Source organism: Medicago sativa, chromosome 2 (genome assembly GCF_051527215.1).
Source record: "Medicago sativa cultivar Bolivia chromosome 2, Bolivia_mono, whole genome shotgun sequence".
Taxonomy (NCBI): Eukaryota; Viridiplantae; Streptophyta; class Magnoliopsida; order Fabales; family Fabaceae; genus Medicago; species Medicago sativa.
The window spans coordinates 25624745-25651894 of record NC_140750.1 but is presented as its reverse complement, the minus strand read 5'-3'; the positions used below and the strand labels follow the sequence as shown (position 1 = coordinate 25651894).

At 32.8% G+C, this 27150-nt stretch overlaps 2 protein-coding genes and 1 long non-coding RNA gene across 16 annotated transcripts; 2 read left to right on the top strand and 1 right to left on the bottom strand.

Moving 5' to 3' along the window:
- On the bottom strand, positions 1 to 27150 carry LOC146945787 (calcium-transporting ATPase 8, plasma membrane-type-like). 6 transcript variants are annotated; one of them, XM_085744069.1, is made up of 36 exons: positions 26974 to 27150; positions 24128 to 24303; positions 12673 to 12737; positions 11999 to 12180; positions 10588 to 10704; positions 10445 to 10514; positions 9997 to 10106; positions 9775 to 9906; positions 9431 to 9520; positions 9202 to 9271; positions 8537 to 8607; positions 8327 to 8410; positions 8163 to 8240; positions 8021 to 8092; positions 7459 to 7542; positions 7298 to 7380; positions 7104 to 7212; positions 6910 to 6965; positions 6457 to 6499; positions 6298 to 6381; positions 5887 to 6021; positions 5714 to 5779; positions 5529 to 5627; positions 5280 to 5390; positions 4705 to 4875; positions 4214 to 4273; positions 3644 to 3808; positions 3456 to 3572; positions 2755 to 2853; positions 2356 to 2493; positions 2162 to 2262; positions 1477 to 1522; positions 1141 to 1275; positions 823 to 930; positions 648 to 739; positions 1 to 430 (listed from the first exon to the last, which is right to left on the bottom strand). In XM_085744069.1, exons 4-36 carry the CDS (start codon positions 12167 to 12169, stop codon positions 319 to 321), a joined length of 3279 nt encoding a protein of 1092 aa, XP_085600195.1. In that variant the 5' UTR covers positions 12170 to 12180; positions 12673 to 12737; positions 24128 to 24303; positions 26974 to 27150; the 3' UTR covers positions 1 to 318. The 6 variants fall into 6 exon arrangements, with proteins under 6 accessions (XP_085600195.1, XP_085600192.1, XP_085600194.1 ...); XM_085744066.1 differs by lacking the exons at positions 24128 to 24303; positions 26974 to 27150 and adding exons at positions 13139 to 13182; positions 13286 to 13559; XM_085744068.1 differs by lacking the exons at positions 24128 to 24303; positions 26974 to 27150 and adding exons at positions 13139 to 13182; positions 13348 to 13559.
- Positions 14742 to 15161, top strand: LOC146945789 (uncharacterized). The gene is made up of 2 exons (XR_015026501.1): positions 14742 to 14848; positions 15008 to 15161. It is a non-coding gene; the product is annotated as an uncharacterized LOC146945789 (long non-coding RNA).
- Positions 18182 to 21579, top strand: LOC146945788 (beta-amylase 6-like). 9 transcript variants are annotated; one of them, XR_015026500.1, is made up of 7 exons: positions 18197 to 18426; positions 18887 to 18943; positions 20097 to 20257; positions 20363 to 20418; positions 20665 to 20742; positions 20925 to 21023; positions 21122 to 21579. XR_015026500.1 is itself a non-coding variant. In XM_085744076.1 (7 exons), the coding sequence occupies exons 3-7, from the start codon at positions 20029 to 20031 to the stop codon at positions 21137 to 21139; spliced, it is 567 nt and encodes a 188-aa protein (XP_085600202.1). In that variant the 5' UTR covers positions 18206 to 18416; positions 18887 to 18943; positions 19417 to 20028; the 3' UTR covers positions 21140 to 21579. The 9 variants fall into 9 exon arrangements, 8 of the variants coding, with proteins under 8 accessions (XP_085600198.1, XP_085600204.1, XP_085600202.1 ...); XM_085744076.1 differs by having other exon boundaries at positions 18206 to 18416; positions 19417 to 20257; positions 20665 to 20829; XM_085744072.1 differs by having other exon boundaries at positions 18182 to 18360; positions 19417 to 20418; positions 20665 to 20829.

Below are 27150 nucleotides of genomic sequence, written 5' to 3'. Positions count from 1 at the left end.
TTTTGAAGTGATATCCAATATCTACTGATTCCGTATCAACAAGCAGGACCCAAATCCGTGAAAGTATTGATGTCAAACAAATACACAATCAACAAAAACCAAAACTCGCTGAATTTCCGTATGTTTGTTAGAGCCTAGGTGTAAAACAATCCAAATTTCTCCTGAAATTAGCATGTTAACTGTTGGCTAGTAGCAAAAGAAACGTGTTTTGTAGTGGTAAACTATTTCCCTTTACAATCCATCAGTAAGAAGAGATATGAATTCAGTAGCACAATGCCTATTGAGAAGCCTCAGGTTGCCTATGTACGAATAACAAGCCTATTGAGAAGGCTCAGGTTGCCTATGTCGTCGAAACTTAAGCTTAGGGAAAACATTGTTGACGGGAGTTGCTGGTACTGGTATCAACTTCCCAACCACAGCAAGAGGCCAACTGAAAAATAGGAAGAAAAAAAAACAAAACAGGAAGGGAAATAATTCAGTTAGCATTTATTTGTGCACAACTAAGCTATGTAGTCTTTGTTAATACATTAGTTTTAATTTCTTTCAAGCACACCACATTCTTGGAACAAATTAAACTATCAATGGAGGCATTTATTGATTTAATAAGATGAAAAATATAGAGAGCACGGTTTGTATAATCGACTGACCCAATGAATCCAATGGCGACAGAAATAAGCCACTGCTTCCAATTAAGCCTAGTGGTTGTAGTGAACTTCCCAAGAAATTCAACTATGATAACCTGAAGAACAGAAGCAGTTATATAGCAACGTTAAAAATATTATACAGTCAAAGCTAAGCAAGAGAAGACCTGAAAAGACTAACCTGAAGTACGACAGTGAATCCCACTATCCCCATGAAGAGGTAGTTTCTAGTAACTCCTTTGAAAATGTTGAATTCATCTGGCTTGCGCGCATTAAATTCATTGAAGATCTGCAGTTTGAAAGTTCTCATCATTGACAAAATAACTTTGAAAGTTCTCATCATTGACAAAATAACTGAGAGAAAACAACAGTGGTAACATCCAACGACATAAGATCATATGGTGCAAAATGAATTGAGCATCATAATATCCCATATCATAACTTTTTCTGACATGAAAAGGGATTTAGCAGAAATAAAAGGAGAAAGATAATAACTTACTTGACAGATAACAAATGCATTGAAGATCAAAGTGTTTTTTACTTTGATTGCATGTTCAGTAGGTTGATGCTCCAGACCCAATATGCTTATACCTCTGAAATTGAGAACCAGCAAGACAGAAACTTGATACATTGCCTGAAAATTTCCAATTATTCTAACTCGTTAGATCCAAAAGAGAATGTTTAGCATCAACAGTTAGTAATAATGAAGCAATACAGTGTTTTTTTTAAATCATTTAGCAGGCGGCCCGTGGAAAAGCCAGCAGACAAGTTCCTCCAATATCCAACAAAATATCAAACAGGAATGAATACTAAAAAAATAAGAAACAGAACCCACCTGAATCAGCAAATTCCTCCACATAATATTTGTTATGAGAGGTTCCCTGAAAACATAGAAGACATGTCAACTACATCTCAAAAAAAAAAAAAACAAGCAAATAACCATCCCATCTTATTTTGATACAACTGAAAAGAAAATAAAAAATTGCCCCCTATTTCCGGTTACATTATGTAACTTCAAATTCACTGTCTAGATCTGCATGCTTCGCAACAAGTGTTTTTCATTTGATCATACCCTCGTGTTCTTATATTCTTTTTAGGTCATCTCTATGGTTTTGCAAAATAGACTCGCCGTCCAATTTATTGTGTTGGTTATAAAGCCAGAAAGAAATTGATCTATAGTTCACAGATGCATTCAGCAAATGCATGCACACACAAATTCAGCCTTCAATAGTTAGCAGCTCTGTGGCTATGGGAAACTATTTCTTTTTTCTGAAGTGTTATTGTGCAGCAACGCCAAATTGATCGTATTTCAAGGGTTATGGTTATACCAGCAGGTTTTCCATTCCCCAGCAAAATATATATTTCTACTGCTAAAATGACCCAAAAGTTTGAAACAGAACAAGAATTGGATTACCACCAATCATATTGAATCACTTCTCCGAATTTCCAAAGCACAGTGTTACCCAAGAATAACAACGATCCAAAGTACTGAGCAATAATACAAAAAATAAAATTCTGACCTTCGACCCACGGGAGTCCGGTCCATCAGGTGGTCAGTTGGCGGTTCAGTTGCCAAAGCTAGTGCTCCTAGAGTATCCATGATAAGATTCACCCAAAGAAGCTGTAAAGAAAGCAACAGTTATTAAAAACCGAGATATTGAATGTCCCATATTTGTCGGCAAGCACAAGCCAGAGAGTGGAAGAGAGAGTAGACCTGCACTGCGTTCAGTGGAACATCACCAGAGGAAATTGCAGCAACAACATTTATAACAAGAGCAGCCACATTGACTGTCAACTGAAACTGGATAAATTTCTGAATATTCGCATAAACAGACCGACCCCACCTGACAACCTAAATTTGCAGAAAGACATGAAAATTGTTGTCAGTTATGCACCAAATATCAATTTATAAACCAATTTAACCAAATATCCAAAACTACGTAAATATGTAATCGCATCAGAGTTCTAAACAATCCCTTCATTTCCAGTTGATATTGAAAAACTATGTTTGTACTTCTAGTAATAACATAAATAGCTTTTGAAGATGCTACGAAGAGCTAACTCATCATTCATTAAGAATGAATTAAATCGCCCAAATGCAAAAGGACTCTACCTTCACAACTGAAGCAAAGTTGTCATCCAAGATAATGATATCGGAACTTTCTTTAGCCACTTCTGTACCAGCAATACCCATCGCAAGACCAATATCCGCCTACATGTCAAATCGTAGATAATTACAAACACAAAAATACAAAATAGCTAACTTCATTGGAACAAAATCGAATTGGAATGTAGTATTTGTTTATGTCATGTACTAACTATTCCAAAAGATCAAGCTGTCAGATGACAGAACAACCTTAAGTCATTTCATTAAGCAAGTACCCTCAACCATTTTCATAAAGCATGTACCCTAAACCAACCGACCGACCTTTGGGAATGTACTGAATTTAATTTTCTATATACAAGAATGGGGCAACTAAGATCCATGCCCACTTGGCCATATATACTTGGAATGGATACCACATCACAAGCCAACTATTTGAAAAGTTTAAGCTCTTGGGAAAAAAAGAACATGGATTGTTCTACTTTAACAATATACTCAAACTACATGAAATTTTGGTGGGTTGGGAGACGGGGTTGATGTAATATGTGATTGCATTCTACAACATAGGATAGAAAGAGCAGTCACATTAAGATAGAAAGAGCAGACACATATACTCGTTTTAATGGTCATTTCGGTTTATATTATTACAATGTGTACTAAAGCTAGAGATAGCAAACAAATAAAAGGCCGAAAGAATAAGTTACACAAACCTCATGAAGTGCAGGGGCGTCATTTGTGCCATCCCCCGTTACAGCTACAACATGGCCCTTCCTCCTTAAGGCTTGTACCAATAACAGTTTATCATTGGGAGATGACCTTCCCATAACCTGTTAGACAATATTCGTTTATAATGTATATCACTGAGAGCACAAGAACAAGTCATAGTAGCTAGACCTACCGATATCGATTCCGCAATTTCTTCTCTCTCGGAATCTGACAAGGCTCGGAAGGTTTTTCCTTCAATGACACTTCTCTCGGTAACATCAGCAAGTGAACTCAGTATTCCACATTCCAGAGCAATGGCTTTTGCAGTTTTGACATTGTCGCCTGTTACCATCTTAACCTAGGATCAGAAATCCAAACAGCTAAGTTAAAAAATGATATGTAAAAAGTGCATAGGAAACTTACTTATATCTGATGAACGATTTGCAAGCTAAAAAAGTTATATATAAAAAGTGCATAAAGAAACATCCCTATTTCTGACGATCAATATGCAAGCTATTGAAAATCAAATGAGTTCAATAATGTGGAGCTGGTTCCTTACAGGGAACATTTTATTTTCAACGTAAGTGGCTAGAGTTATAAAGTCCTGATTTACATTTCACAATTTTAACATGACTTGCATACATCTAAGATTTCTACACCACCATTATGCCAATGATAGCATTTTGAAATGAAAACTGAACATGTATATTAAACATTAAGCACATTTTGGGACACTAAAAACATTCAGAACCAGAGATTATACCTTAACCCCGGCTTTTTGGCAAAGCTGTACTGAATCTTTGACACCAGGTCGACAAGGATCCTGTATTTCAATTTTCAACACAAATGAAATACCAAAAATAGAACGATTCAAAAGCCAAATAAATTCAACCAATGGAAGCATATTCCAGAGACGGATGCTCTCAGAAACTATAATTCATCAGCTACGTTTCTTTGTTAAGTCTAAAGATAAAAACCCTTTCATAAACTATAGATAGAAAATACTACAAGTATATAGTAATGTCAAGCGCAAGGAGAAAGGCACAACAAATAAAATAAACCACAATAAAAATCCCCAGCTGCCTCCCATGTCCCAGGTATATAGAAAGTATTCAACAAGAGTGTAAAAGCCATTCAGGAGCCTCAACTTTTTAAATTAGATAAAAACACAACCATGAGTAATAATATCATACATAAATAGGAAATAATAACAAATATGAAAATAATAGGCATGTTTCTAAAGAAAATACGAACCTTGATACCAACAATAGCTAGTAAAACAAGTTCCTCTTCTGGCAAAGACCAGTGAGCAAGTTGTTCCTCATTATCTGGGACTTTCTCCTTCTCATATGGTCTATACGCAATGGCAACACAACGTAGACTATCATTAGCCATGTCTTCAATCGCTTTCTTGAAAAAAGTCATCTGCACGCCCAGAAAATTACAAAAACAACAAAAATTAACAAAAATAACTGTTGAGCATCAAAAGGTCATCAAAACATCTAATTTTTTGCTTTGTCCTGTTCTATAAATGTCCAACTTTCAAAATCCCTGGTGACATAAAATTATGTATTGATATAATCCATGAAATGGAAAAGATACAAAAAAAAAAAGACATAAAGGGTGATTCTTATTCTGTATTTTGAATCTTATTTTGTGCTAAAATATTGTGTCAGTTAGTGTTTCTAGAAGCATCTGGTACACCAGAGAAAGTGACTAACTAAACAGAAAAACAGATGTACAATGCTGTAAAATACAAACAGAAGCAGTCGCAGTAACTGAATATCAATATTCAATATACAACAATTATATGTTTTAGTTTGTCAAACCTTCTCCTCATCAATCTCCACCAACTGATCATTTGCATCAATATAACCTGTACAGCAGGCTAGAACAATTTCAGCAGCACCCTTCCAATGTATATGAACATCAGAGTCAGCCTGCAAAAAGGTAAAAAACTACATCATTTGGCTGATAGTGTATCATCAAGCAATGTATTAGCTACCTAATATTGTACTAGTCTCTCTTCAGAAGTAAAATATCTACATAATTGAATTCAAATGCCAAAAAGATAGTACCGTCTGTATTGCAACTCCGCCTCTCTTTTTCTCAGAGTTGAATGGGAAGACATGAAGAATTGACGATTCTGACCGAGCAGTCACAAAATTCATCCCAACCTGATATTGATACGACAGTAACAAGTTGGTGTAAGCAAATAAATCACCCTGAAAAAATCGGAAAAAACTGCTTTTCCAAAACAGACCTGCAGGCCCCAATTTAATATAGCCTTTTCTGTTGGTGATCCTGAAACCTCGATGTCATTGGCACCCTGTACAGCACAGTATTATGCAATAAGTAAATGAACCATCTAACTTTTCTGCTGAGAAGAATATTTTTTGGGAAGAGGACAGCCCATGAAAATCAATTCAAGCATACCTCAGGCACATAAACGCTGCCATTAGTGTTCTGTGCAACACCTTCAATGAGTAGAGTGCGTAGCTTAGGAGATCTCTCCAACTGGTGAGGAGGATCAACCTTGCTGCCCCCGGCATAAACCTCAACCACAGTCATCTGTCACAGAATTCGTAAAAATCAAGAATCTGTGAGAACCTTATGTATAAACATAAATATATGCCAACATAAATGAACGATATACACCAAAGTTTTATTGGACAGCACATCATATTGATAGAATAGTTGAAATGTAAACTCTCATTTATTGTGATTTAGATGGCAAGCCACTAAAGAGAAAGACATTTGCAAGAAGTACCCTCCAATAAGTTTTATAAAGTTGTCATAAAAATTTATCATGTGCATCAATGATTCAAATACTGCACCACAACCAACCTGGTTCATCGTTAATGTGCCAGTCTTGTCACTACATATGGTTGAAGCAGAGCCCATTGTCTCACAGGCAGAAAGCCTCCTCACCTATAATTCAATGTGTTATGTTACTCATATAATCATACCAAAAGCCAATCAAAGCACAAACATCAATTGACATACCAAAGCTTTATCCGCCATCATCTTTCGCATTGAGTAGGCCAGTCTATAACAAAATTGAGGGGGCAAATGTGTAAGTATAGATTACAAAGATTTGATAGAGGAAAACTGAGAATAAATAGAAAACAAATATAGAGCATACTTCTAATCTAAGATAAATACAATCACAATTGATAGAAGAATTAAAAAAATAGCATGCTACTGAAGATAGAAAAATGGAATATTAAGCAGCAACCATATATTCTATATATGGGACCCAGTGTTGGGTCATTTTTTACCAAAATATGACCACCGAAAGAATTAACAAAGTAAATTCAAATCATAATGAAGGACAAGAGAAATGAAAAATATATTACAATCTGCAATGGCCCTAATTTTAAAAAACAGAGACTAGTAAGACTTCACAACAACAAAAAAAGTAAGACTAGATGTTTGGACAATAATTAGCATACTTACGTTAGAGTGACTGCAAGTGGGAGCCCCTCGGGCACTGCAACAACTACAATGGTGACCTAAATATTCAATGGATTACAAATTACAATCGCATTATACATATTAAATTTGAAAATGAATCAATTAGTCAAAGTCGGTGTGCAGCTTTAACTGCGCCAATCATGCCCTAGTAATCTAGTATTTATCAAGGCACCTACCGCGACAGTTATTATCTTAATTGCTCCATCAATAGCATGCCCAGCTTTAGTCTTGCCTGCTATAAATTGTTTTGTCCCGTCAGAATTCCTTGTATGCCCAGAGAAATATCTGATCACAAGTTCCCACTTCAGAAGCATGTAAAACAACATTGACGACTCACACTAAGAAAAATATGGCAAACATCTCTAATTACCTGGCCAGTAGCACAGCCAGGACAAGGACAGCAACACTGAGTCCAACGGTACCAATAAAGGTGGCTACGCCATTCAAGCGGACCTATAATGAGAACTTATAAGAGTAATTGAATTATATTAACAGAAGAACACAGTCAGAAATAGCAGCTAAGAAGAAGACCTGCAAAGGTGTTTCTTCACCAGTATCTTCTGAAATGCTAGCCATTAGAAGCCCCCATTCAGTATTAATCCCCACGCCCGTGACCTGCAAAAACATATAAACAAGTGAGGGAAAAGGCACCAACATGCTATTTTTAATCAATAAAACAGATTGGACAAGAAAATAAATACAATCAATTAGATACATTGAACTATTGTGAGAAGTTCAGTGCAAATCAATTCATATTTTACTGACTCTAATTTCATTGCAACTCAATTGTTCTCACATTAGAATTCAAATCTAACTAAAACCCAAACAAAATAATCAGCATCATTTAAACAAAAAAAAAATTGTATTCACATTTAATGAATGAATAAACTGTAATAAATCAAGTTAGAAATACTCCACCAAACTTAGTGCACAAATTTTTTGCCCTACCACCCACACTTCTAGCAAAGCAACTATTACATGCCCTTAACTACCTAAATGATCCTTTCAAAACTGACATAAATTTTTTTTGAAGAGAAAACTCTGACAGCATAAAATTAAAAGAGAAAGTCAGGAAAAACGAAGTCTAAATTACCAGCATAGTCCCACTGCCATCTGCCACCTTACAGCCAGACATCATAAAGGGATCCTTAGAATCCTTATGGACCTGCAAAGGCAAAATTCATTACGATAAAGGAATATTTTAAAATTCTAACAATATTGAAAGAGGTGCTTACAATTTTGCTCTCCCCTGTCATGCTGGACTCATCAATCGAAAGAGAGTGACCAGTGATCACAATTCCATCAGCAGGGACCTAGGAAGAACAGAAAAATCAATAACAAAGAGGAAATGTAATCGTAAGGTGTAAAAAGCAAAACAGCAAATGAAAAGAGCATGTACCTGGTTACCAATATTAAGAGGTATAACATCCCCAACAACAAGATCATATATGGAGATCTCAACCCTTCTACCACCTCTAATAACCTTCTCATGCACAAATTGAGATATAAAGTTAAAATGGGACACGAAAACTGTTAGCAAAATATAATATAAATGCAAAAAAGTCGAATCAAGCATCCAAAACTATAACAATCTCCAAAAATGACAAACCTCCAAGTGTATATTTCTCTTTTCTTCATTTAGGTCTCGAAACTGAAGAGACTGCTTGTAGTCGCTTACAGCTACAAAATGAGGGAGATATGATTAATGAAATTAGAGTGATAAGGTGGCTTGGTGGGGAACATAGGGCTTGGAGTGATAAGGGTCTTGTGTTTAAACCCCCAACCCCCCCCACCCCCCACCCCTCCTCTAACAAAAATAACAACTAACATTTGACAATTCAAAGTAAAAATATTAATGAAATTGGGTGAGGGGCTGTTCGATGGAAAAATTACCAAACATCTAATCTAATTATGACAAAGTGGATAGTGATCGTGTGGCAACACCGAAGATCTCATATCAAATAGGAAGTTATGAAACAGTCTAAATTTGTAAAAGAAAAAATGTGCATTAAGAATTTGGCACCTCTCAAATGATTTATTCACTTTTGAGGGGAAAGAAAAACATCGAAACTGGTGATAAGAAAACCAAATGTTATATTTTCAACACGTCAATGAATTGTTACGTGTTTGTAAATATTGACCATTAAAACTGTCATCAAAAACCGAAATGCGTTATTTTCCCCTCTTACGAGAAGGCTCGTTTTAACTTTTAAGAGATCCAAATCCAAGTGCAATCCATCATAAACCATAGTACAACAAAAAGATAAATTATACCTGTAACGACGATAACAAGAATAACCGCAAAAGCAATGCTACCCCCATCATACCACCCTTCCTTAATACCCTGCAAAAGAAATATTTCCAAACGGTGTGAAGCAGAATTACCAAAATTAATAAAAATATACCACTAATCCTAAATTACAAATTGTAGGACAAAAGTCACTGTTGTCTGCCCCCAACAAAGTGCCCAGCATTCCACTAGAATTGTATTATCCAATCTCACCTCAGATTTGATCCCCAGTGCCAATGAAGCTGCTGCCGCTACCATTAAAATAACCAAGGTCAGATCCTTGCAAGCATCCCACATAAACATCTGTTAAGGCATCAAAAACAAAGAGGTCACAACATTATTCCACCAGTAAAACATAATAAGGGTGCTGCAATGCAAGTTGACTCGCCCCATTCGGCCCAATCAACAACCCATATAAATTTGCATGTTGACATTATTATTTAGAAATAAGTTGGTAATATCAACTATGCTGTTTTGTAATGGGCTGGCCAGTCAACCTGCCGAATAAGTTGGTAAACATCAAATGATTTCAAGAGTCCAAGAACAGTAGAACTTACAAAAAAACTTCTTCCTTTCTTTCGAGGGTAATTGTTGGAACCAAACGCATTCCTCCGTCTTAGTAAGTCGGCATCATCACCATTAATTCCCTTCTCTAAATCAGTTTTCAATAAATTTGATACCCCTGCAACCTGATAGTGATTCAGAAAAAACACATCAAAGTTATGCCTTTCATCGATAATATTATCCAGTTAAAAAAAAGTAACTCCTGGCAAACATACCCCTCCATATTGCTGCAGAGAAGCAGTATCGTGCTCCCTTGAAATCGAAGCAAGTTGCTCTGGTCCAATTGGAAATTCACCAGTAGAGGTTGGAGGAGGTTTTATAGTGTCTAACAGTTAAAAGAATTGATAATTAATATTGAATAAAGTAAAACAAAAAAAGTTATGCAGTTATTGATATTGAATCAGTATAATATACCAGGGAAAAACAGAAAAAGTTATGCAGTTATTGATATTATTATTGAACAAAACACGTCTATTAACAATATTTAATGCAGAAAAAAAGTGCCTCTTGTTTGGACAATTGTTAAAACACGAAGAAATTAATTCATTAAGAAGAAAATGTTAACAAACAAAAGAGATAGTAACATTGGTTACAGAATGACTAAGTTATTCCAAATAGAAAAGCAAAGATACAAATAACAATGAGCATCATCAAATTACTCACCAGTCCCGCTCACTTGCCCTTGCACTTGTCCGTGCCCTTGTCCCCCAGCTGCCTTGAAAAGATATGCTGCCTGTTAAGGCAAAAAGAATAAGTAGTGCACTTCACATAAGCATAACAAAGAAAGTCTAACGAAGGTACTGTACTCTGATGGCTTGAGCATGCGCTCTAATCTTTCTCAGTATTTGTTTTTTCTCTTCTTCCTTCTTCAAGTCCAAGGTATAACGAAATCGACGGGAAGCATTTAGCACAAGCGCCGCTTGCTAAATACATAAAAGGGAAGGGATTGCTCCCATGTCAGTAATAGAAATACAGAAGAGTCAAATAAAACTTGGTATTGTCTGAACGCTAAGAAAACAACATCCGTACAGCTGAGAAAATAAATAAAAATAAATAAAGTTGTACTATTAAGAAAATGCTGGAGGATTCCTGTCAACAACATATTTTGAGAATCTCCTTTTCCTTTCCTTTCCCCACATATTACTTAAAAAAAGTTCAAAGAATCACAACCGGCTGAGGCGATTGTAGAAACCACACTCCAGAATCATGTAATGCAAGAAGTAATTCAATCTCTAAATTATGCAACAAACAAAATGTGAATTAAAACATTTTTCGTAAAAGAAGAAAATATCCAGAAATCATTAACTTGAATTTTTCCACTAAACTTCATCCACTCGACATTAACTCACTCCATCCTCAACAACTACAACAGCAAAAATCCTTATCTAGAAACCAACATTGTTTCATTGATTTCATAGATTGTAAACCAAGAATGGTAAGTACACAACTCCATCGTTTCCTCACAAATCTTCCTACGTGAAACTAAAACTGAAACCCTAAGCAATGAATTTTTAACACGATGAACAAATATTCACTCTTACAAACCCTAAATCTTCCAAAAATAGAAATCACAAAGCAAATACTTCGAAATCAAACATACAAATAAAGATAAAAGATAAACAAAACAAAACATAAATAAACGAAAAACAACAACAAAAACTTATCTAGAAACCAACACTATTTCATTGATTTCATTGACGATTCACAAGTACACTACTCCACTGTTTCCTCACGAAACATCCTCCACGAAACTAAAACTAAACCCTAAGCAACAAAATTCTAACAAAATATACAAACATTCACTCATATAAACCCTAAATTTCCTTAAATAGAAACAACAATCACCGAAGCCAGAGAGAAAACACTTCAAAAACAAACATACACATAGAAACAAACAAAACAAAGCATAAATAAACAAAAAAAACAAAACAACAAAAAACCTTATCTAGAAACCAACACTATTTCATTGATTTCATACATTACAACAAGAGTCACAAATACACTATAAACAACGAAGCTAAAACCCTAAATAACAAATTTCTAACATGATATACAAAAAAATTACTCATATAAACCCTAATTCTTCCGAAAATAGAAATCACTACAAAAATCACCGAAGTCACAGCGAAAACAGTTCAAAATCAAACATACATATAGCGATAAAGTAAACAAAGCAAAAAATCTACAAGTGTGAGAGAGAAAGAAGAGAAAACTCACTCTCCAGCGGCGAAGTCGATCAATGGAAGCATGCTTAGTTCTAACAATATCAAAGACATCACCGTCGTCGTCGACTTCAGAATTCCGGCGAGACAACGGACCAGCTTCAATATCATTCTCCGGCGGCGGTGGAGGATTCCGGTGAGGTGATGAACCGTTCATGAAACTCATCGTGAAAATAACTGTCGCAGGAGAGATGAAACCGGTCACTCACACTATAAAGCTTTCTCGCTCCAAATCATAACAGAGTAATTAAGTAAGCGATTTTTTTAAGCACTTTTTTATTTACCCTATCACACACACTCTCATAAACAACCAACGCTACTCTGTATCTACTTTACTTCTTATATAGTAAGATGAAAAAACCCTGAGGCATGTTTGGAAAGTGTTTAAAGAAAGTGATTATTTCAACTTTGTTTACTTTATTTTTAAATTTTAACCAATCACGGACTAATTGACGTGTGCTGTGATTTTTACGAAACTCACGCGGTTTGTGATTTTTTGGTTAAGAAATTATTTCTTTCTTAAATTTGAAAAAGAAAAAATGGGAAAAAGTGAGAAAGGGAAATAAAATAAAAATATCTCACCGTCACAACAAAAAAAAAATGAGATAAGGGTTTTTTTATTTGACTTATATGACGTGTGATAAGAGAAAGAATCAAGGAGGAACTTACCAGGAAATGAAAAGAAACAAAAAAAACAATGTAGCGTTTTTTTGTCTTCCTTAAAGCCTAAAAACCTGCAAGAGAATAAACATAAACATGTGAGTATAAGTGTGGAAATTCCTTAATTAGTGACTTAAAAACCGCTAGAAATAAACAATATTTATTATTTAATTGATTGATTAAATAATAATATATTTTTTTGGACAAAAAGATTAATTTAATAATGATGTAAGAATACTAGCTAACGCGTGCAAGTTGTTGGAACAATGCGTAATTCAACAATCGAATATATTATTGCCTATGATAAGATTTAAGAATAAAAATTAAGAATATGTACCCTTTATTCTTTCTATAAAAAAAATAAATAATTCGATTACATTGCCTAAGATGAGTTTCAAAAATAAAAAATTAAGAATACTACTCAGTGTTTAACTTGATTCATAAATAAAATAATTATTGATCAAGTTATATTTACCTCGTAAGTAACAAAACTATTCATACTAGCGAGTTTCTTTTCTCCTAAAAATCGAAGAATGGACACCTCAGAAAATAACACAGAAAAGGCAAATGCACGTGTTTGATTTGATTTTGAACATGAGAATAGAAAAGTGAAATAACACACCAACTCAAATTGATTCAGTTGATAAGAAGTTGCATCAAAACAACAATGACTAAGAGTATCACCCTTTTTATCGTGTAGAAACTACGTTGGTGAGTAATCGGTCAATATTCTACAAACTCCGAAACTCAATTCATCTAAATTTTCTTGCATAAAAAGAAAACACAAGAAGAGTGCAATAGCACAAAGAGAGGAGAGTGGGTTTCGTGTCCTCTAAATGGGACAAAGGGTGTGACGTGCTTTAAGATTGCTTCTTTGCGCTGGCTTCCTTCCTTTGTTTCTTTGTGTATGATGATTTTTTGATTATTATATAGTGCTGATTTGCTTTATTCGATGTTTTTATGTGTCACTAGCATATAACGACAGTTGTACACACCCCACATGCAAAGCCTTTCCAACGGTTTTGATATATCTATCCATGTCGACCGTCGACATGAATCGCAGTTTTTGTAGCTAAATGCACAGGAATGTGAATTCTCTTTTTCTTTTTTTTTTGAAAGAAGGAATGTGAATTCTCACTTTTCATTATAATAACTTGACTATAATTATAATTATAAGATAAGATAAGAGAATAGAGATTGCTTTTGTTATAAACAAGTGTCGACGTTAGCTTTTGACAAATTGAAAGAGGGAGGGTATCAATATTCTTGAGATAATTACGAGGGAATGAATCTAATGAACAGGGTGGAGATTCTAGCAAGAGAAAAATGTGAAACTCAATTTAGTGTGTGTGATTTTTCAATGCAAAAATCAATTTTCAATAAATTAATAGTATAAAATTGATTTTAGTTAAAAACGAGTAAAAAGTAATATGTATAATATATTCGAATATATTTTCATAAAAGTGAGTTGAAAAATATTTACGGAAAACTGAGTTGAATAATAAATCAAAAGTTAAAAATACTTGTAAAAATCAGAGGCTCTAAAATTGCTCTTCAAACTATAATCAATTCTAAAAGTAATATTAATTCTAATTAAAATTCTTCAAATATAGTAAAATTGATTTTAAATTTTACATTTTTAAAATCAATTTTAACTCATCTGAAAACGGCATAAACACATAGTAAAAGAAATTTTCAGTATTTGAAATAATAAACAAGATGTTCTTAATCTATAAGTAATTAAATTAAATTAGAGACGTGACAATGTTGAGAATGATAACTTATTTTTCTCACTAATATAAACTTTTTGAGTATGATAACTTATTTTTCTCACTAATATAAACTTTTTTATTGATGAAAAGAAATCTTTTATTTTTCTTCCAAAGGTTTATTTGGATAGGGCATCTATTAAACTAAATATAAAAATAATAGTCCGTAGAAATTACACTTTTGCCCTTAATAAGGGCATTTTCGTAAATTAGTAAATGGAGCTGCCTACCTATATATGTGTTTTTTTTTGTTGATGAAGAAAAGGAAAAAAAAAACAAGAAGGAAAACAGAACACGGGACAGAGAAGAAAAGAGAAAAAAAACAGAACGAGAGAAGGGAGGGAGAGGAGAAGAAGGAAAAGAAGCCGATGGAGGAAGAAGGGAAATTGGAGAAGAAGGCAAGCTTCGATTTTAAGGTGAGTTTCCCTTTTCCTTTCCCTCATGCATGTTGAAATTTGATGAATTTAGGGTTAGGTTTTCATTTGGGGGAAAAGGGAATTTTAGGAAGGGCATTTTCGTAAATTAGTAAATGGAGCTGCCTACCTATATATGTGTTTTTTTTTTTGTTGATGAAGAAAAGGAAAAAAAAACAAGAAGGAAAACAGAACACGGGACAGAGAAGAAAAAAGAAAAAAACAGAACGAGAGAAGGGAGGGAGAGGAGAAGAAGGAAAAGAAGCCGATGGAGGAAGAAGGGAAATTGGAGAAGAAGGCAAGCTTCGATTTTAAGGTGAGTTTCCCTTTTCCTTTCCCTCATGCATGTTGAAATTTGATGAATTTAGGGTTAGGTTTTCATTTGGGGGAAAAGGGAATTTTAGGGTTTTTCATGAATCTAATGCCATGCATGTCTCAGATTGAATGAGTTTTGTGTGTTTTCTGTTTTATTTTTGTTTTTGCTTTTGTGGTTTGGTGATTCTGGGTTTTTTTGGTTGTTGATTCTGTTTTTGGTGTGATTATGTTTTTGTTTGTGATGTTTCTATACAAGTAACTTGTGAAAAAATTGATTCTTTTGAGATGAAATCACACTTGGTATAAATTGCACATAAGGTGTTTGTGAAATTGACTAAAATTGGTGATGCATGAATTGTTTACTTGATGACTTAAAAATTGATGGCATATTTGTAGTCTCAGTGATATATGAATCTGTTCAATATGGATCCTCTCATATGTTACTATCTAAAATGCCATAAAAAATAATTATGAACAAGTTTTAATCTGTTGCAGAAAAGGTTAATGAACTTGCTACATGCCATGGTGAAATCAAGGTCGTAAGGGCAATTGAAGCTAAGAAAGATAAGGCCATAGAAGAGGTATTAATGGTAATTACTAAGCCACCATACTTACAAGGCAATTTTCTGAGGTTTTTTGTGTTTGTATGATGTTGAGTGATTGTTTTTGTATTTTGCATGTGTTGTGACATGTTTTTGGGTATGTTTGGTGGTTTTTTTTTTATGCATGTATGTTGATTTTTTTATTTGGTGTTTGTTTTATAGGAAAATATATGTTTAGTTTGATTATGGTATGGTCTGTTCATTTTGAGTATTATGATTTATAGTTTTTTGGTATGCATGTTTTGGAAATTTTGTTTGGTGTTGAAGGGATTGTAAAAAAAAATTATTGCTGAAAATGTGTGTCTGGATTTTGAAAATACTTTTATGGGTTTTCAATTGGTGAAAATGAAAGTTATAGTCTGTTTGATATGAGTAATTGAAGACTCTTGTGGTTGATATGATTGAATTGTTCTTATTTGGTGAATAATTTACCTGTTAACATCTATTTAGAATATAGTCTGTTTGGTCTCATCATTTTTCTTGAGGATTTGTATATTATGTCTCAATTTCATGTTTAACTTTGAGAGGATTTTGATATAATTTGGTTTGATACATTTAGCTTGGTGTTTTTGATGGTTACAGTTGGTAGCACAAGATTCTAGAGAAAATAGGTTTGCTCTGTCATTTGATGTGCTAAAAAATATTGACTTTTGGCAATAATATTAGATATTTTGAGATTTAGTACTTGATTTTTATCTGGATTGCAGCATTGAACACTATTAAATCTACATATGATGCTTTATTCTCTTATGATGTTCTTGAATTTATGATAGCAGAGATGTATGATAGCAGTAATGTTGGAAAGATAGCAACTGAAGCATGTGCATTTAAATTATGACATTAGAGTCTATTTAGAATATAGTCTGTCTGGTCTCATCATTTTTCTTGGTCTCAATTTCAAAACCTCTAGAACGATCCATCTGAAACAGGTTTAGATTAGTCCCAATGCAAAGAATTTTTTTTACAGAAAAGAGCATTCTGGTAATGTGACAATGATATATCGAATACGCATAAAACAACTTATAACCTTGATATTCCTCCCTGTCTTCCTTATTTTTACGCCAAAGCTCATAAGCAGCACATATAACTTCATGAGTACCAATCATGGAAAGATACATAAATATGAACTTTTATTTGTTGAAGTTGTTTATATATAGGTGTATTGAATCAGCATAAGAGAATAAAGCATCATATTGTATCTTACACTTAAAATATTTTTCTTGCTTCTTTATCACTCCTTAAGAAAAGGAATTTAATATATTAGTAAATTTGAAAGAATTCTCACAAGCTAAATGATCCTTATATGCATCTGTCTGCCATATTGTACTCTTTCATTTGTCAGATTTGATGAAATTAAAATTTTGTAGCTTAAATTTTGAATTGGGTGTTCTTATTGAGGTTCAGTTGTTTGTTAGATTTGATGAAAATAAAAATGGGTTTATGAAATGCACTATTGATAACAGTTCAATGTAAACTGAAAAAGATTTGAGTAGGCAGATTATACAAACTAAATTTTGTTGACAAGTAGTTGTAGATAGTGATCCTATGATAGAGGTGGTTTGGATTTCTGACTATGCTATTGGGTAAGAGTTCATTTTCCAGAGATTTTAAATGCTCAGTTTATCTGTGATTGTAAATTTGTGGTAAGGCCAATTGTTCGTGAGGTCATTCTCAAAGGTTAGGTTTTTCTGTGAAATTGGATATCTGACTTCAGTTACTTTCATCTTGGCAGGGAGAACAAGCTTTATTGGAGCTGATAATCTGTGTTTCAAGGATTTTGTATGTTCTCTTTCTTCACTCTCTTGCTACACTCACATACCTTTGGATCACTTGCAAGGATATGATAGAAGCATATTTATGCACCTCATGGCTTAAATATTACATATAATATTAATATGTATGATTATAATGTAAAATAAGTGGTTCAATGCTTTTAGAAGTTTAGTTTTTGCCTAATCTTTCTAATGGAGAATTGTTTTTAAAGTATTTTTGAAAAACTAGCAATTGGTAGCACAATTCAAGTTCTGAAATTTCTAGAGTTGTGCAACCATGTAACCAGTTGCTTGCCTTAAAACCTTTTCCCCAATATCAATTCCAACACAGCAATCAGGGAAATAATTCTCAATGCAATGGTTATGGCCATCTAGAAGCGATTGCAAGAGCAAAGATCTTGAAATTTATTGTGTGATCTGGTGTTATCACGAAAGTTTTGCAATTTGCAATACACTTTTGCTTCTGCTCATTTTCAACTTTCAGCTTTTTGTCGTGGAATTGAAACTTTAGCATAAAATGTTTTTTGCTACAGGTTCTACATGGTGCATCTGGTATGTACAGAAATTTGAATTCATTGGCCATGCAACTTACAAAAAGAAAATGTGTCGTTGCGTGCTGAACAAAAGGATGGATCAGTGGTGGGGAGTAGAACACAGGTTGGTGAACTTGATGGAGGGAAGGCACGTTCGAAGAAACAAGGGAGGAAGAGGGATGTTGTGGATTTGAGGACCCTTTTGGTTCTGTGTGCACAAGCTGTGTCTGCTAATGACAATAGGACTGCTAATGAATTGTTGAAGCAGAATAGGAAGCATTCTTGTCCTTCAGGTGATGCATCACAGAGAATGGCTCATTACTTTGCGAATGCGATTGAAGCGCGCATGGTTGGTGCTGGTACCAGTACACAAATATTATATATGAGCCAAAAGATGTTTAATGTTGCTGATTTCTTGAAAGCTTACCAAGTTTTTATCTCTGCTTGCCCTTTCAAAAAATTTGCACATTTCTTTGCAAATATTAGCTTTCATTTTTGTGTGTTTAGATTCATTCGAATCAATTTTATTGCTATCAAAGACCAAAATTGCCATGTTTTTTAAAGATGTATGTTTGGATTGGCTGTGAGTGTTTAGATTTGTTTGTAGGAATTCTGACTTTTATAATTGTGTTTGTTCATGAAGGTTGGTGAAGATGATCCTATGATACATCAACTTAGCTTCCATATTTCAATATATTTTTTTTTTATGGCTGAAATATATGTTGTTTTGTAAATAGGAAACTTCTATTTGATTAGGTAGATTTGCTCATTTTTCCCTTAATTTTCTCATCTCTAACTTTTGTTTATTGTGGTACACAGATTCAAGTCAACAGAAGTGACTATGACAATGTAATTGGAGCTTTGCCATATCTGAAAGTAAGCAGAAAAGCTATGTAAATGTTGTGTTTGCAAATCTGAATTATGAATCTTGCATGGTCCTGTCTAAGGATTTGTAAGTCTCCAATATGCTTTTACACCATTTGAAAGTTGTTTTATTTTACAAATGAATTGAGGTGGTTTTTGCCACTTGAAGGTGGTCTCAAGGACAAGGTAAAGCATAGAACACATATAATTGTGTTTGGAATTTTGAACTTCATTGATGGTTGAAGTAGGTATTTATTGAATAAATGGTATGTATATTATCTTGCATATGGACTGTTATAAGTATGTATGTATCTTAGTCACAAATTATTGAGAAATAATGTTGGTTTATGTTATAATAATGAGTGAATAGGATAAAAATTAATTTTTGATTCATTTCATTCTTTTAGTTCCTGATGATTATATTTAGGTTTGTTGTTCCTTAGTGTATGTGAAGACTCACAATTTTTTTCCTTACCCATGGTCAGATTGGTGATAACTTATTTTATGCAGCAGCAATTGCAATGCATTGTTGCAGCCAATGCAAAATATCTTCAATGATTTGTGTATGGAGGAATTTGTTACTTTGTTTCCTACCTGTTCTTCAACTATGAATTTCAGAATTTGGCTTAATTATATACAAGATAAGTTCATTCCCACCATATTTTTGTTTGTTACATACTAGATGGCATTCACCTTTTAGGTAGTCAGCATGGTTAATATTTGAAACACATGTATAATTTATATAGTTAGTATCACTTTTAGGTCATTGCTTTAGGCATTTAACTTCTAATGCAAATCAGGACAAACTAATGGACTTATTGCTCGCTACCAGCCAACAAGCTTGCAGGACTGGAGCCTATTAATTTTATTACGTCTGCAACGCCGCACCTTGGTTGTAGAGGGCATAAGCAGCTAATTCTTTTGGACATGTAGTATATCATGTTTTCTTTTATTAAATTTTGTGTGAGTTGTCTGATGAAACTTTACTGCAAATAATGTAATTTCTGTCTCCTTTACTTTGGCTGATTACTCTGCTACAAGTGATGGTTATTGAGGGTAATTAAATAGGAGTTTGCAACATCATTGTGTAAAAAAATATGCATGTCATACTAATCTGTGTTGGTGAAAGCTTCATGACATGGTTTTGGAATTTCACATACTTTAGGTTCCTTTGTTATGTGGATTTCACTCTTTGGAGAAAACAGCATCTCGTCTTTCGCGGTTTCTTGGTAAAACAGGGAAGCATTTATTTTTATCTGATGGTAAGAATGAAAAACCTCCTCTTCTTCTCCAGATGGTTCGTGACTCCAAAGATATTAAATTCATGTAAGGTTTATTGTTCGTTTAGTTTGATTTTCGCAACTTCCTTATGGTTTAGAAACCAAATCATGAACAAACAACATACAACATATTATATCTCTTTCTCTATAGGTCTGCTTTACGGTCCTTCAAACTCCGCGTTGCCTATGCAAATATTCGTTACGACCGTATTCTTTTGTTTTAGTTCAGATACATTAACCTTTGCATATTCTATTACTATCACAATTAATTTCCACTGTCTGTAAGTTTAAATGAATAACTTGACTCCTAAACATAAGCAAAACTTGAAAATTGTTTTTCGACCACTTTTTATTATTACTTCTTTCACTAACTTTGTCACGTATTTAGCAATGACATATAAAAAATTGTATTTCACTTTTTCCCTTAGTTCCCTTAATTGGTGTTTGATGCAGATGTATAGCGACTATATGAAGAGTTATAGAGAGAATATGGCAAATTTCTTAGAATCTGAGCTACTGATAGACATTGAGGTAGGACTTGGCCCTGCTGGAGAACTTAGATATCTTTCTTTTTCAGAATGCCTAGACTGGGTATTTCTTGGTATTGGAGAATTTAATGTGAGTTTGTGTATTTTTTGTTGTAGAAATTTGTGCACAGTTCCACGTGTATACATATATGTTCATGGTCATTTGTATCCTGCATATTGTTTCAGGGTGCTCATGATGCCGAGATTCTTACATTAAGCTTTACTCATGATGCTGAAAGGTGTAGTTATCAGTCTTATAAGCGTGTACGTGGCAGGTTGACCGAGGTATGATGGAACAATTTCATACGATGACTTGCCATTTTACTAAAATTTGTTATGTAATGTTTAATGTTGGAATATTTATATGAAAATTGGAAATGCAGGGGACAGGCTTCCAGTAGGTGCACCAGCCCTTATGATGTCACCATAAGCGGTGAGTCCAGGATTAGTGAGGCCAGATATCATGCATGAGAGGGACTCCAAATACAAAATTTCCTCAGAGATCCTTAAAAGCTCGAGGATTGAGATTCCAGAGCCAGAATGGCTGACTATTTGAAGCAGGATGGCAAAGGCTTTGTCATTGACTTTGAAGAAACTGATGAAAAAGAGGGCTTCTTTTCCTTGAACATATATATAGATATAGCTATATATATGTAATCTTGAGTGAATAAATCATATTATTATATATGTTTATAGATTAATTAGGGGGACAAGCTTAATAGCAGCCTTACTGGTTCATATTTGACAATTTGTGTATGATAATTTAATCAAAATTGGTGACATTGTATAATCAAAATTGAAGAATCAAACCATAGAAATGAATCAATTAAACAATTACAAATCCATTCTCGACCAGGACTAATATACATTAAATCACTTTTCATGATGTTGAGATATACATGTTTCTCTCATACTCTTTTACTGTTAATGTTGTGTCCTAGATCTAGAAAATTAACTTCTAATAAGTCACTCCTAACTCATTTTTATGTGTTACGATTCACAAATAAGCTGGTGCATGTGCATCACAGTGCATTATAATTGCTCTTCTTTTTCTTCTATTTTTGTTGAGGTATTTTTACCTTCTTTCTCTTTCATTTTTATTCTCCTATTTTTTTGAGATATTTGTTCTACATCTTTGTGACATAACCAAATTTGTCTCTCTGTATTTTGTGATGTAGATTGATTGAATTGAGAAGTGGAAATGACTTTTTCATTTTTAACTCCAATTGTATTAAGACTTGCAAATCTTAACGCCTCACACAACAACAACTTAGACTCATGTTCGTTATGATCCGATAGCACTTTGTATTTTTTCTCTTCATAAGTTACTTCTTTTGGCAATCTGAATGTCTCACTACCTTTATTTGTTTCTCTTCATAGAGTTTGTCCTTTTGGCAGCTTATATTCTTTTGGCAATTGTGGCATAATAATTTGTCATGCCCATGGAAATTATGATTATAAATACATTGCAATTATCGGATTTGATATTGAGTGATATGATTCCTATTTATATGCAACCCCCTCAACTTTGCAGCATATGTGGAAAATAAGGGTTTAATGCTAATTGATTCAAGTTAATTCTATTTTATTATTTTGCATTATGTAGTATATATTTTGTGGATGATAGGTTTATTCTTGAAAGTTTTGATTAGTGAATCCATTAAAAAAAGAGTGCTCACTTGCATAAAAATTTCAATGTCTACTAAATCATCTGGGCATCCTACTATTATGAACATAAGATAAATAACAATTGCGAAGCACGCGACCTTCGTTCTCAAATTTACGAAGAATAGAAATGTTCCGTAATTTGTACATCTCTCCAAGCTGCAGAAATCTTCTTACTCATAATTGCTAAATATGCTTGCTTGATTTTCATATTTATAAACGACAAAAATCTCTAAAAAAAATTGCGGCTATCTCCCTTAATTTACTCATTTTTCCTTTAGAACAATCTCTTTACAAAATACGTTACTGAACCCCATACTTTAGACCATGCATCACAAATATTTGGATTATGCGACCTTCGTTGAAGCTGGAAGACAATATGATATAAATCAGGTAATAGGGTTTTCATTGGTATACGTTAAAGCTTTGGTAATAGGGTTTCATTGGTTTATAGATAGATATCAATTATTAATAGAAAAGTGTTTCTACTGCTGACTAAATATGTTTTCATATGTTTTCGTGATCAAGCCATTTTGGATATTTCATTTTGTAACCCGTAATGCATGAATACTCTAAATATTGTATTATGGTTTATAATTATCTATCATTTCGCGATTTATCATTCCGATATAATATTTTGTCAAAAAAGTAGCTGAACCCCGTGCGAAGCACGGGTTTGTAACTAGTTTTTTCTATAAAATAATCGTGTCTTCACTATAGTGAATAAATGCATTATGACTAATTGTGCAAGTGTTACGAAGTTTCCGACGCGGTGCGGGGTACGTGTGTCGTGCATCCAAAGTGACAAGACGCATGCTTAACTTATAAAAAAAATGTGAATCAATCTGCTGTTGAAAAAACAAAATATGAGTCAATCAATATGTGAACATTCCAAACCAACAAAAACAACCTGATATATATTGAACAACAAATTGTTGCAAAGGAAGTTGAGAGGTCATAGTTTCAAATATATAAAGCTCGTGTCAAACACACTTAAAAAAAAAAAAAAAACTTGTGTTAAACCAAATTAAGCCAATTATTTACTTCAAAATCAAAAATCAAACCAACAATTATTTGTGTTAGTTATTGGATATATCGCCATGTCAAATTCAACAACGGATGAGTCTCCAAAGTCATTAGTAAATGTGACTTTGAGGCACCCCAAACAGAGTTGGTGATCAAATTAAGACTATTGAATGTACATCGAGATTAGGATCTATTTGTTATTAGGGTTTTGGGTCAAGAATCTTAATTTTTCTAATATAAAGGCCAATTTATGACTAACGTTATATATTAACCCTAATTAACACTCATAAATCGGTAGAGTGTCAACACCCTCTATATAAAGAGATCTCTATTTTAATCACTCAACTATCTCTCATGTCGTAGATTTAGATTCGGTAATGGCCATTAGTATTTATTTTACTCAAATTTAAATCCGATTATTTCACCCTTAAAATACTCCTCCAAAATTCTCAACTCACGCTCACCCAACACCCCATTTGTACATACCACATACCGTGAATACAAAAAATTGTAGAGCCTTGTCTAAGTTGTATTAATACAATATGAGAAAACTAAAAACAAAAACAAAAAATCACCTTATTAATTATCAAGATAAGAATTATAACACATGGAAAAGAAAAAACTCGTGAATATGATTGTACTAGTACTACTACTATTTTGGAGTAAAAAACAAAAGGTAGAAGATGTTGATGACTCACCTCTTTCAGTAATGGGGGTTGGAATACTGATCAATCGATTATCAAGTGCACAGCAACTTAAGACCTAATTACCTATATCAATATTCCTGAAATACCCTCTTCAATTCTCAACACATGCTCTTAGAAAGTTTGGTGTGTAGGGCAATTTATAGCATTGTTTTATTCATGTTCAATGGCTATGGGACGGGCACAAAAGAGGCAGTGAAAAGTTTAAATTAGGGTAAATTCATTCACAAAAACAAACAAAAATAAGAAATTATGGTAAATATTCAATTCTGCGAAAATATCTAATTCGAATCATTAAAAAGATGAAGCCATTAATGGTATTTATTTTCATTACAACCACAAATCCATACCTACCTTAAAAATATGTGGTTATAAATAGAGTTAGTTTTTATAATTGTTGGATCATTAAAATATTTAACTTTTTTATATTTACTTTAAAATTTATAGTTGGATCATTAAAATATTTAACTTATTATATATTTACTTTAAAATTTATATTATGATAACCTAAATGAACATTGGAGATTAGTCACACTGAACGATAAACGACGGTAAAAATTTTGTACCGATAATATGATAGTCTAAAAAAATTGTGATTGGTCTGTTGATGATGTAAAAAATTTACATTGTACTTTAAAATTAATTCTATTTTGCAAAAGCAATAAAATTAATTTCAATCTTCTAAAAAAATTAAAAATGTCCATAAAAAAATATATTTATTCTCATAAAACACGGCAAAAGATTTTTTTGTTTTTTTATAGAAACTATTTTTATGTTTCGCAAATAACTTTTTTTTTCATGAGATACGATAAAAAGAAATTATGCTCGAAAGAAGAACACGGCAAAAGATTATGGCAATAAACAAGCAGAATATTTGTGTATCATATCATCTATGGAGTACTTCATCAAAAAAAAAATCATCTATGGAGTAAGGATCCTCTATCGGGATACCAATATTTTTATTTTTACTGTCACCTACTTGAAAATTAAAAAAATCAACAAAAAGAAAATCTACTTGAAGTTTTTTTAACTTGCTGGTTTTTATGGGAATGAGACCTTAGTATTCTGAAGTTCAATTTAAGCAAAGCTTAATCTAAAATTGTTTCACCTAAAAATCTCTTTATTTTTTTTATATTAACTTATATGACATATTTTAAAGTATAAAACTCATGCGTATTACTTTAAGTGCTTTCTCTATAGGTCTTGATTTTTTTTCCTTAAAGGTTTGTAGCCCTTAACTATCCATAATTTTCCCAAATTTATAATTTTTTTCAAAGTTTATGACTATAATTTCAAAAGGAATTTAAAGAAATCATTTGAAAAGCACCTAAGAAAGTACGCTTAAATTTTTTCCATCTCTAAGTAAATTAACAACTCTTATATATTTTTTTATAGCCCTTTGATTTCATATATATATTTAAAATTTTACTTTCTCTCTTCTTATCATATTAACAACATATTACATTTATCAATCACTTTATTTATCTCTATCTCTCAAAATATAGATGATTTTTTTGTGTCAACTAATTTTTTTCCATAAACTAATGTGCTGATGCACCAATTAGGTTGTGCTCATTTTTAATATTTAACATAAAGTACAAAACACACTCGAGTAGTTTATAAAAATTAAATAATACATTAAATTTAGGGGAAAAAAGAAATAATACTAAAGTGTACTAAATCCCTTTTATATACTCATGTCAACATATATATAAATCTCTTTTATGTAATAGAGGGTAGCCTACTTTTTTTTTGACGAAAGAGTGTAGCCTACGCCCTTTTTATAGTTTATAACTTATAAATCTATATGACAAAAAAACTTGTTTAGTAAAAAAAAATCTCATAAGTTTATAACTTATTTTTACTAACTTATAACTTATCATTTTTTCTTTTAATTTTATCATTTTTGATTATCTTACTTGAAGAAAGTTAAATATAAGCTTGTTCAACCATACTGTTTAGAGTAATGATATATGAACAACCATTGGTGACAACTTTCAAGACAACTTCTATTTCCTCTATTTCTATTGGTCAAAAATAATAGAGAGAGAAAAAGAAAGAGAAAGAATAAAAGTATGATGTGAGTATGAGAGAGAAAGTTGTCAAAAAGTTGTTGCAAATTGGTTGTACAAATATCATTTCTCTACTGTTTATCCGTTATACACTACCGATTAAATTATAATTTATTTGTTATAAGTTAGTTTATCATCTAATCACCGTATTTTTTTTATTTTAAAAAAAAAATCCAAAACACACTGGAACACGTATTTTGGCAGTTGTCGTGTTATGTACTTTCTCACCTCAAAAGAAAGGTGTCATTTAGTTTACACCACCAAATAGAATGTCTCAACTTACACCATTAAAATAACACCTTGTAACAACTTTTTCATCATAAAATCCAGACCGTTAGAATAAATTTATAATATATCAATAATTTATATTGAGGTGATGTAAGTTTGAGCAATGTATTTGGTGGTCCAAACTATAATTTGGCCAAAAGAAATTGTATCTAACAAAGTTTTACGTTAGTTCACACGTACCTAGAACCAAGAAATCGTTGTAAAAAAAAAAAAATTAGCATGCGTCGCCAGGACAAATTATTCACACCGAACTTCACCGCACATTGGACAATTAAAATGTTACCACATTGAAGAAAGCTGAACCTATGAAATTTTAAATAGCATAATGAACTTCTTATAGAGAACATATGAGCATTTTCCGGATTAAACAACAAGAATTACTGTTTTTTTTTTTTTTAAGGAAAACAAGAATTACTGTTGAAATTCTACAACAGCATAGTAAAAGATGGATCAAGACTCAAAACAAGAAATATGACTAACCTTTAAATATATGTCTGCAACACCAGGAATTGAGATGCATATTATGAAGATTGATTTCCAATCATGAAACACGTGTGCACATAATTATGATGTGTTAATTGGTGCTAAATAGGATCATACCAAATATCTTGTTATTTTCACTTAAATCTAACCAAATGAATGATGGTTATTGCATGT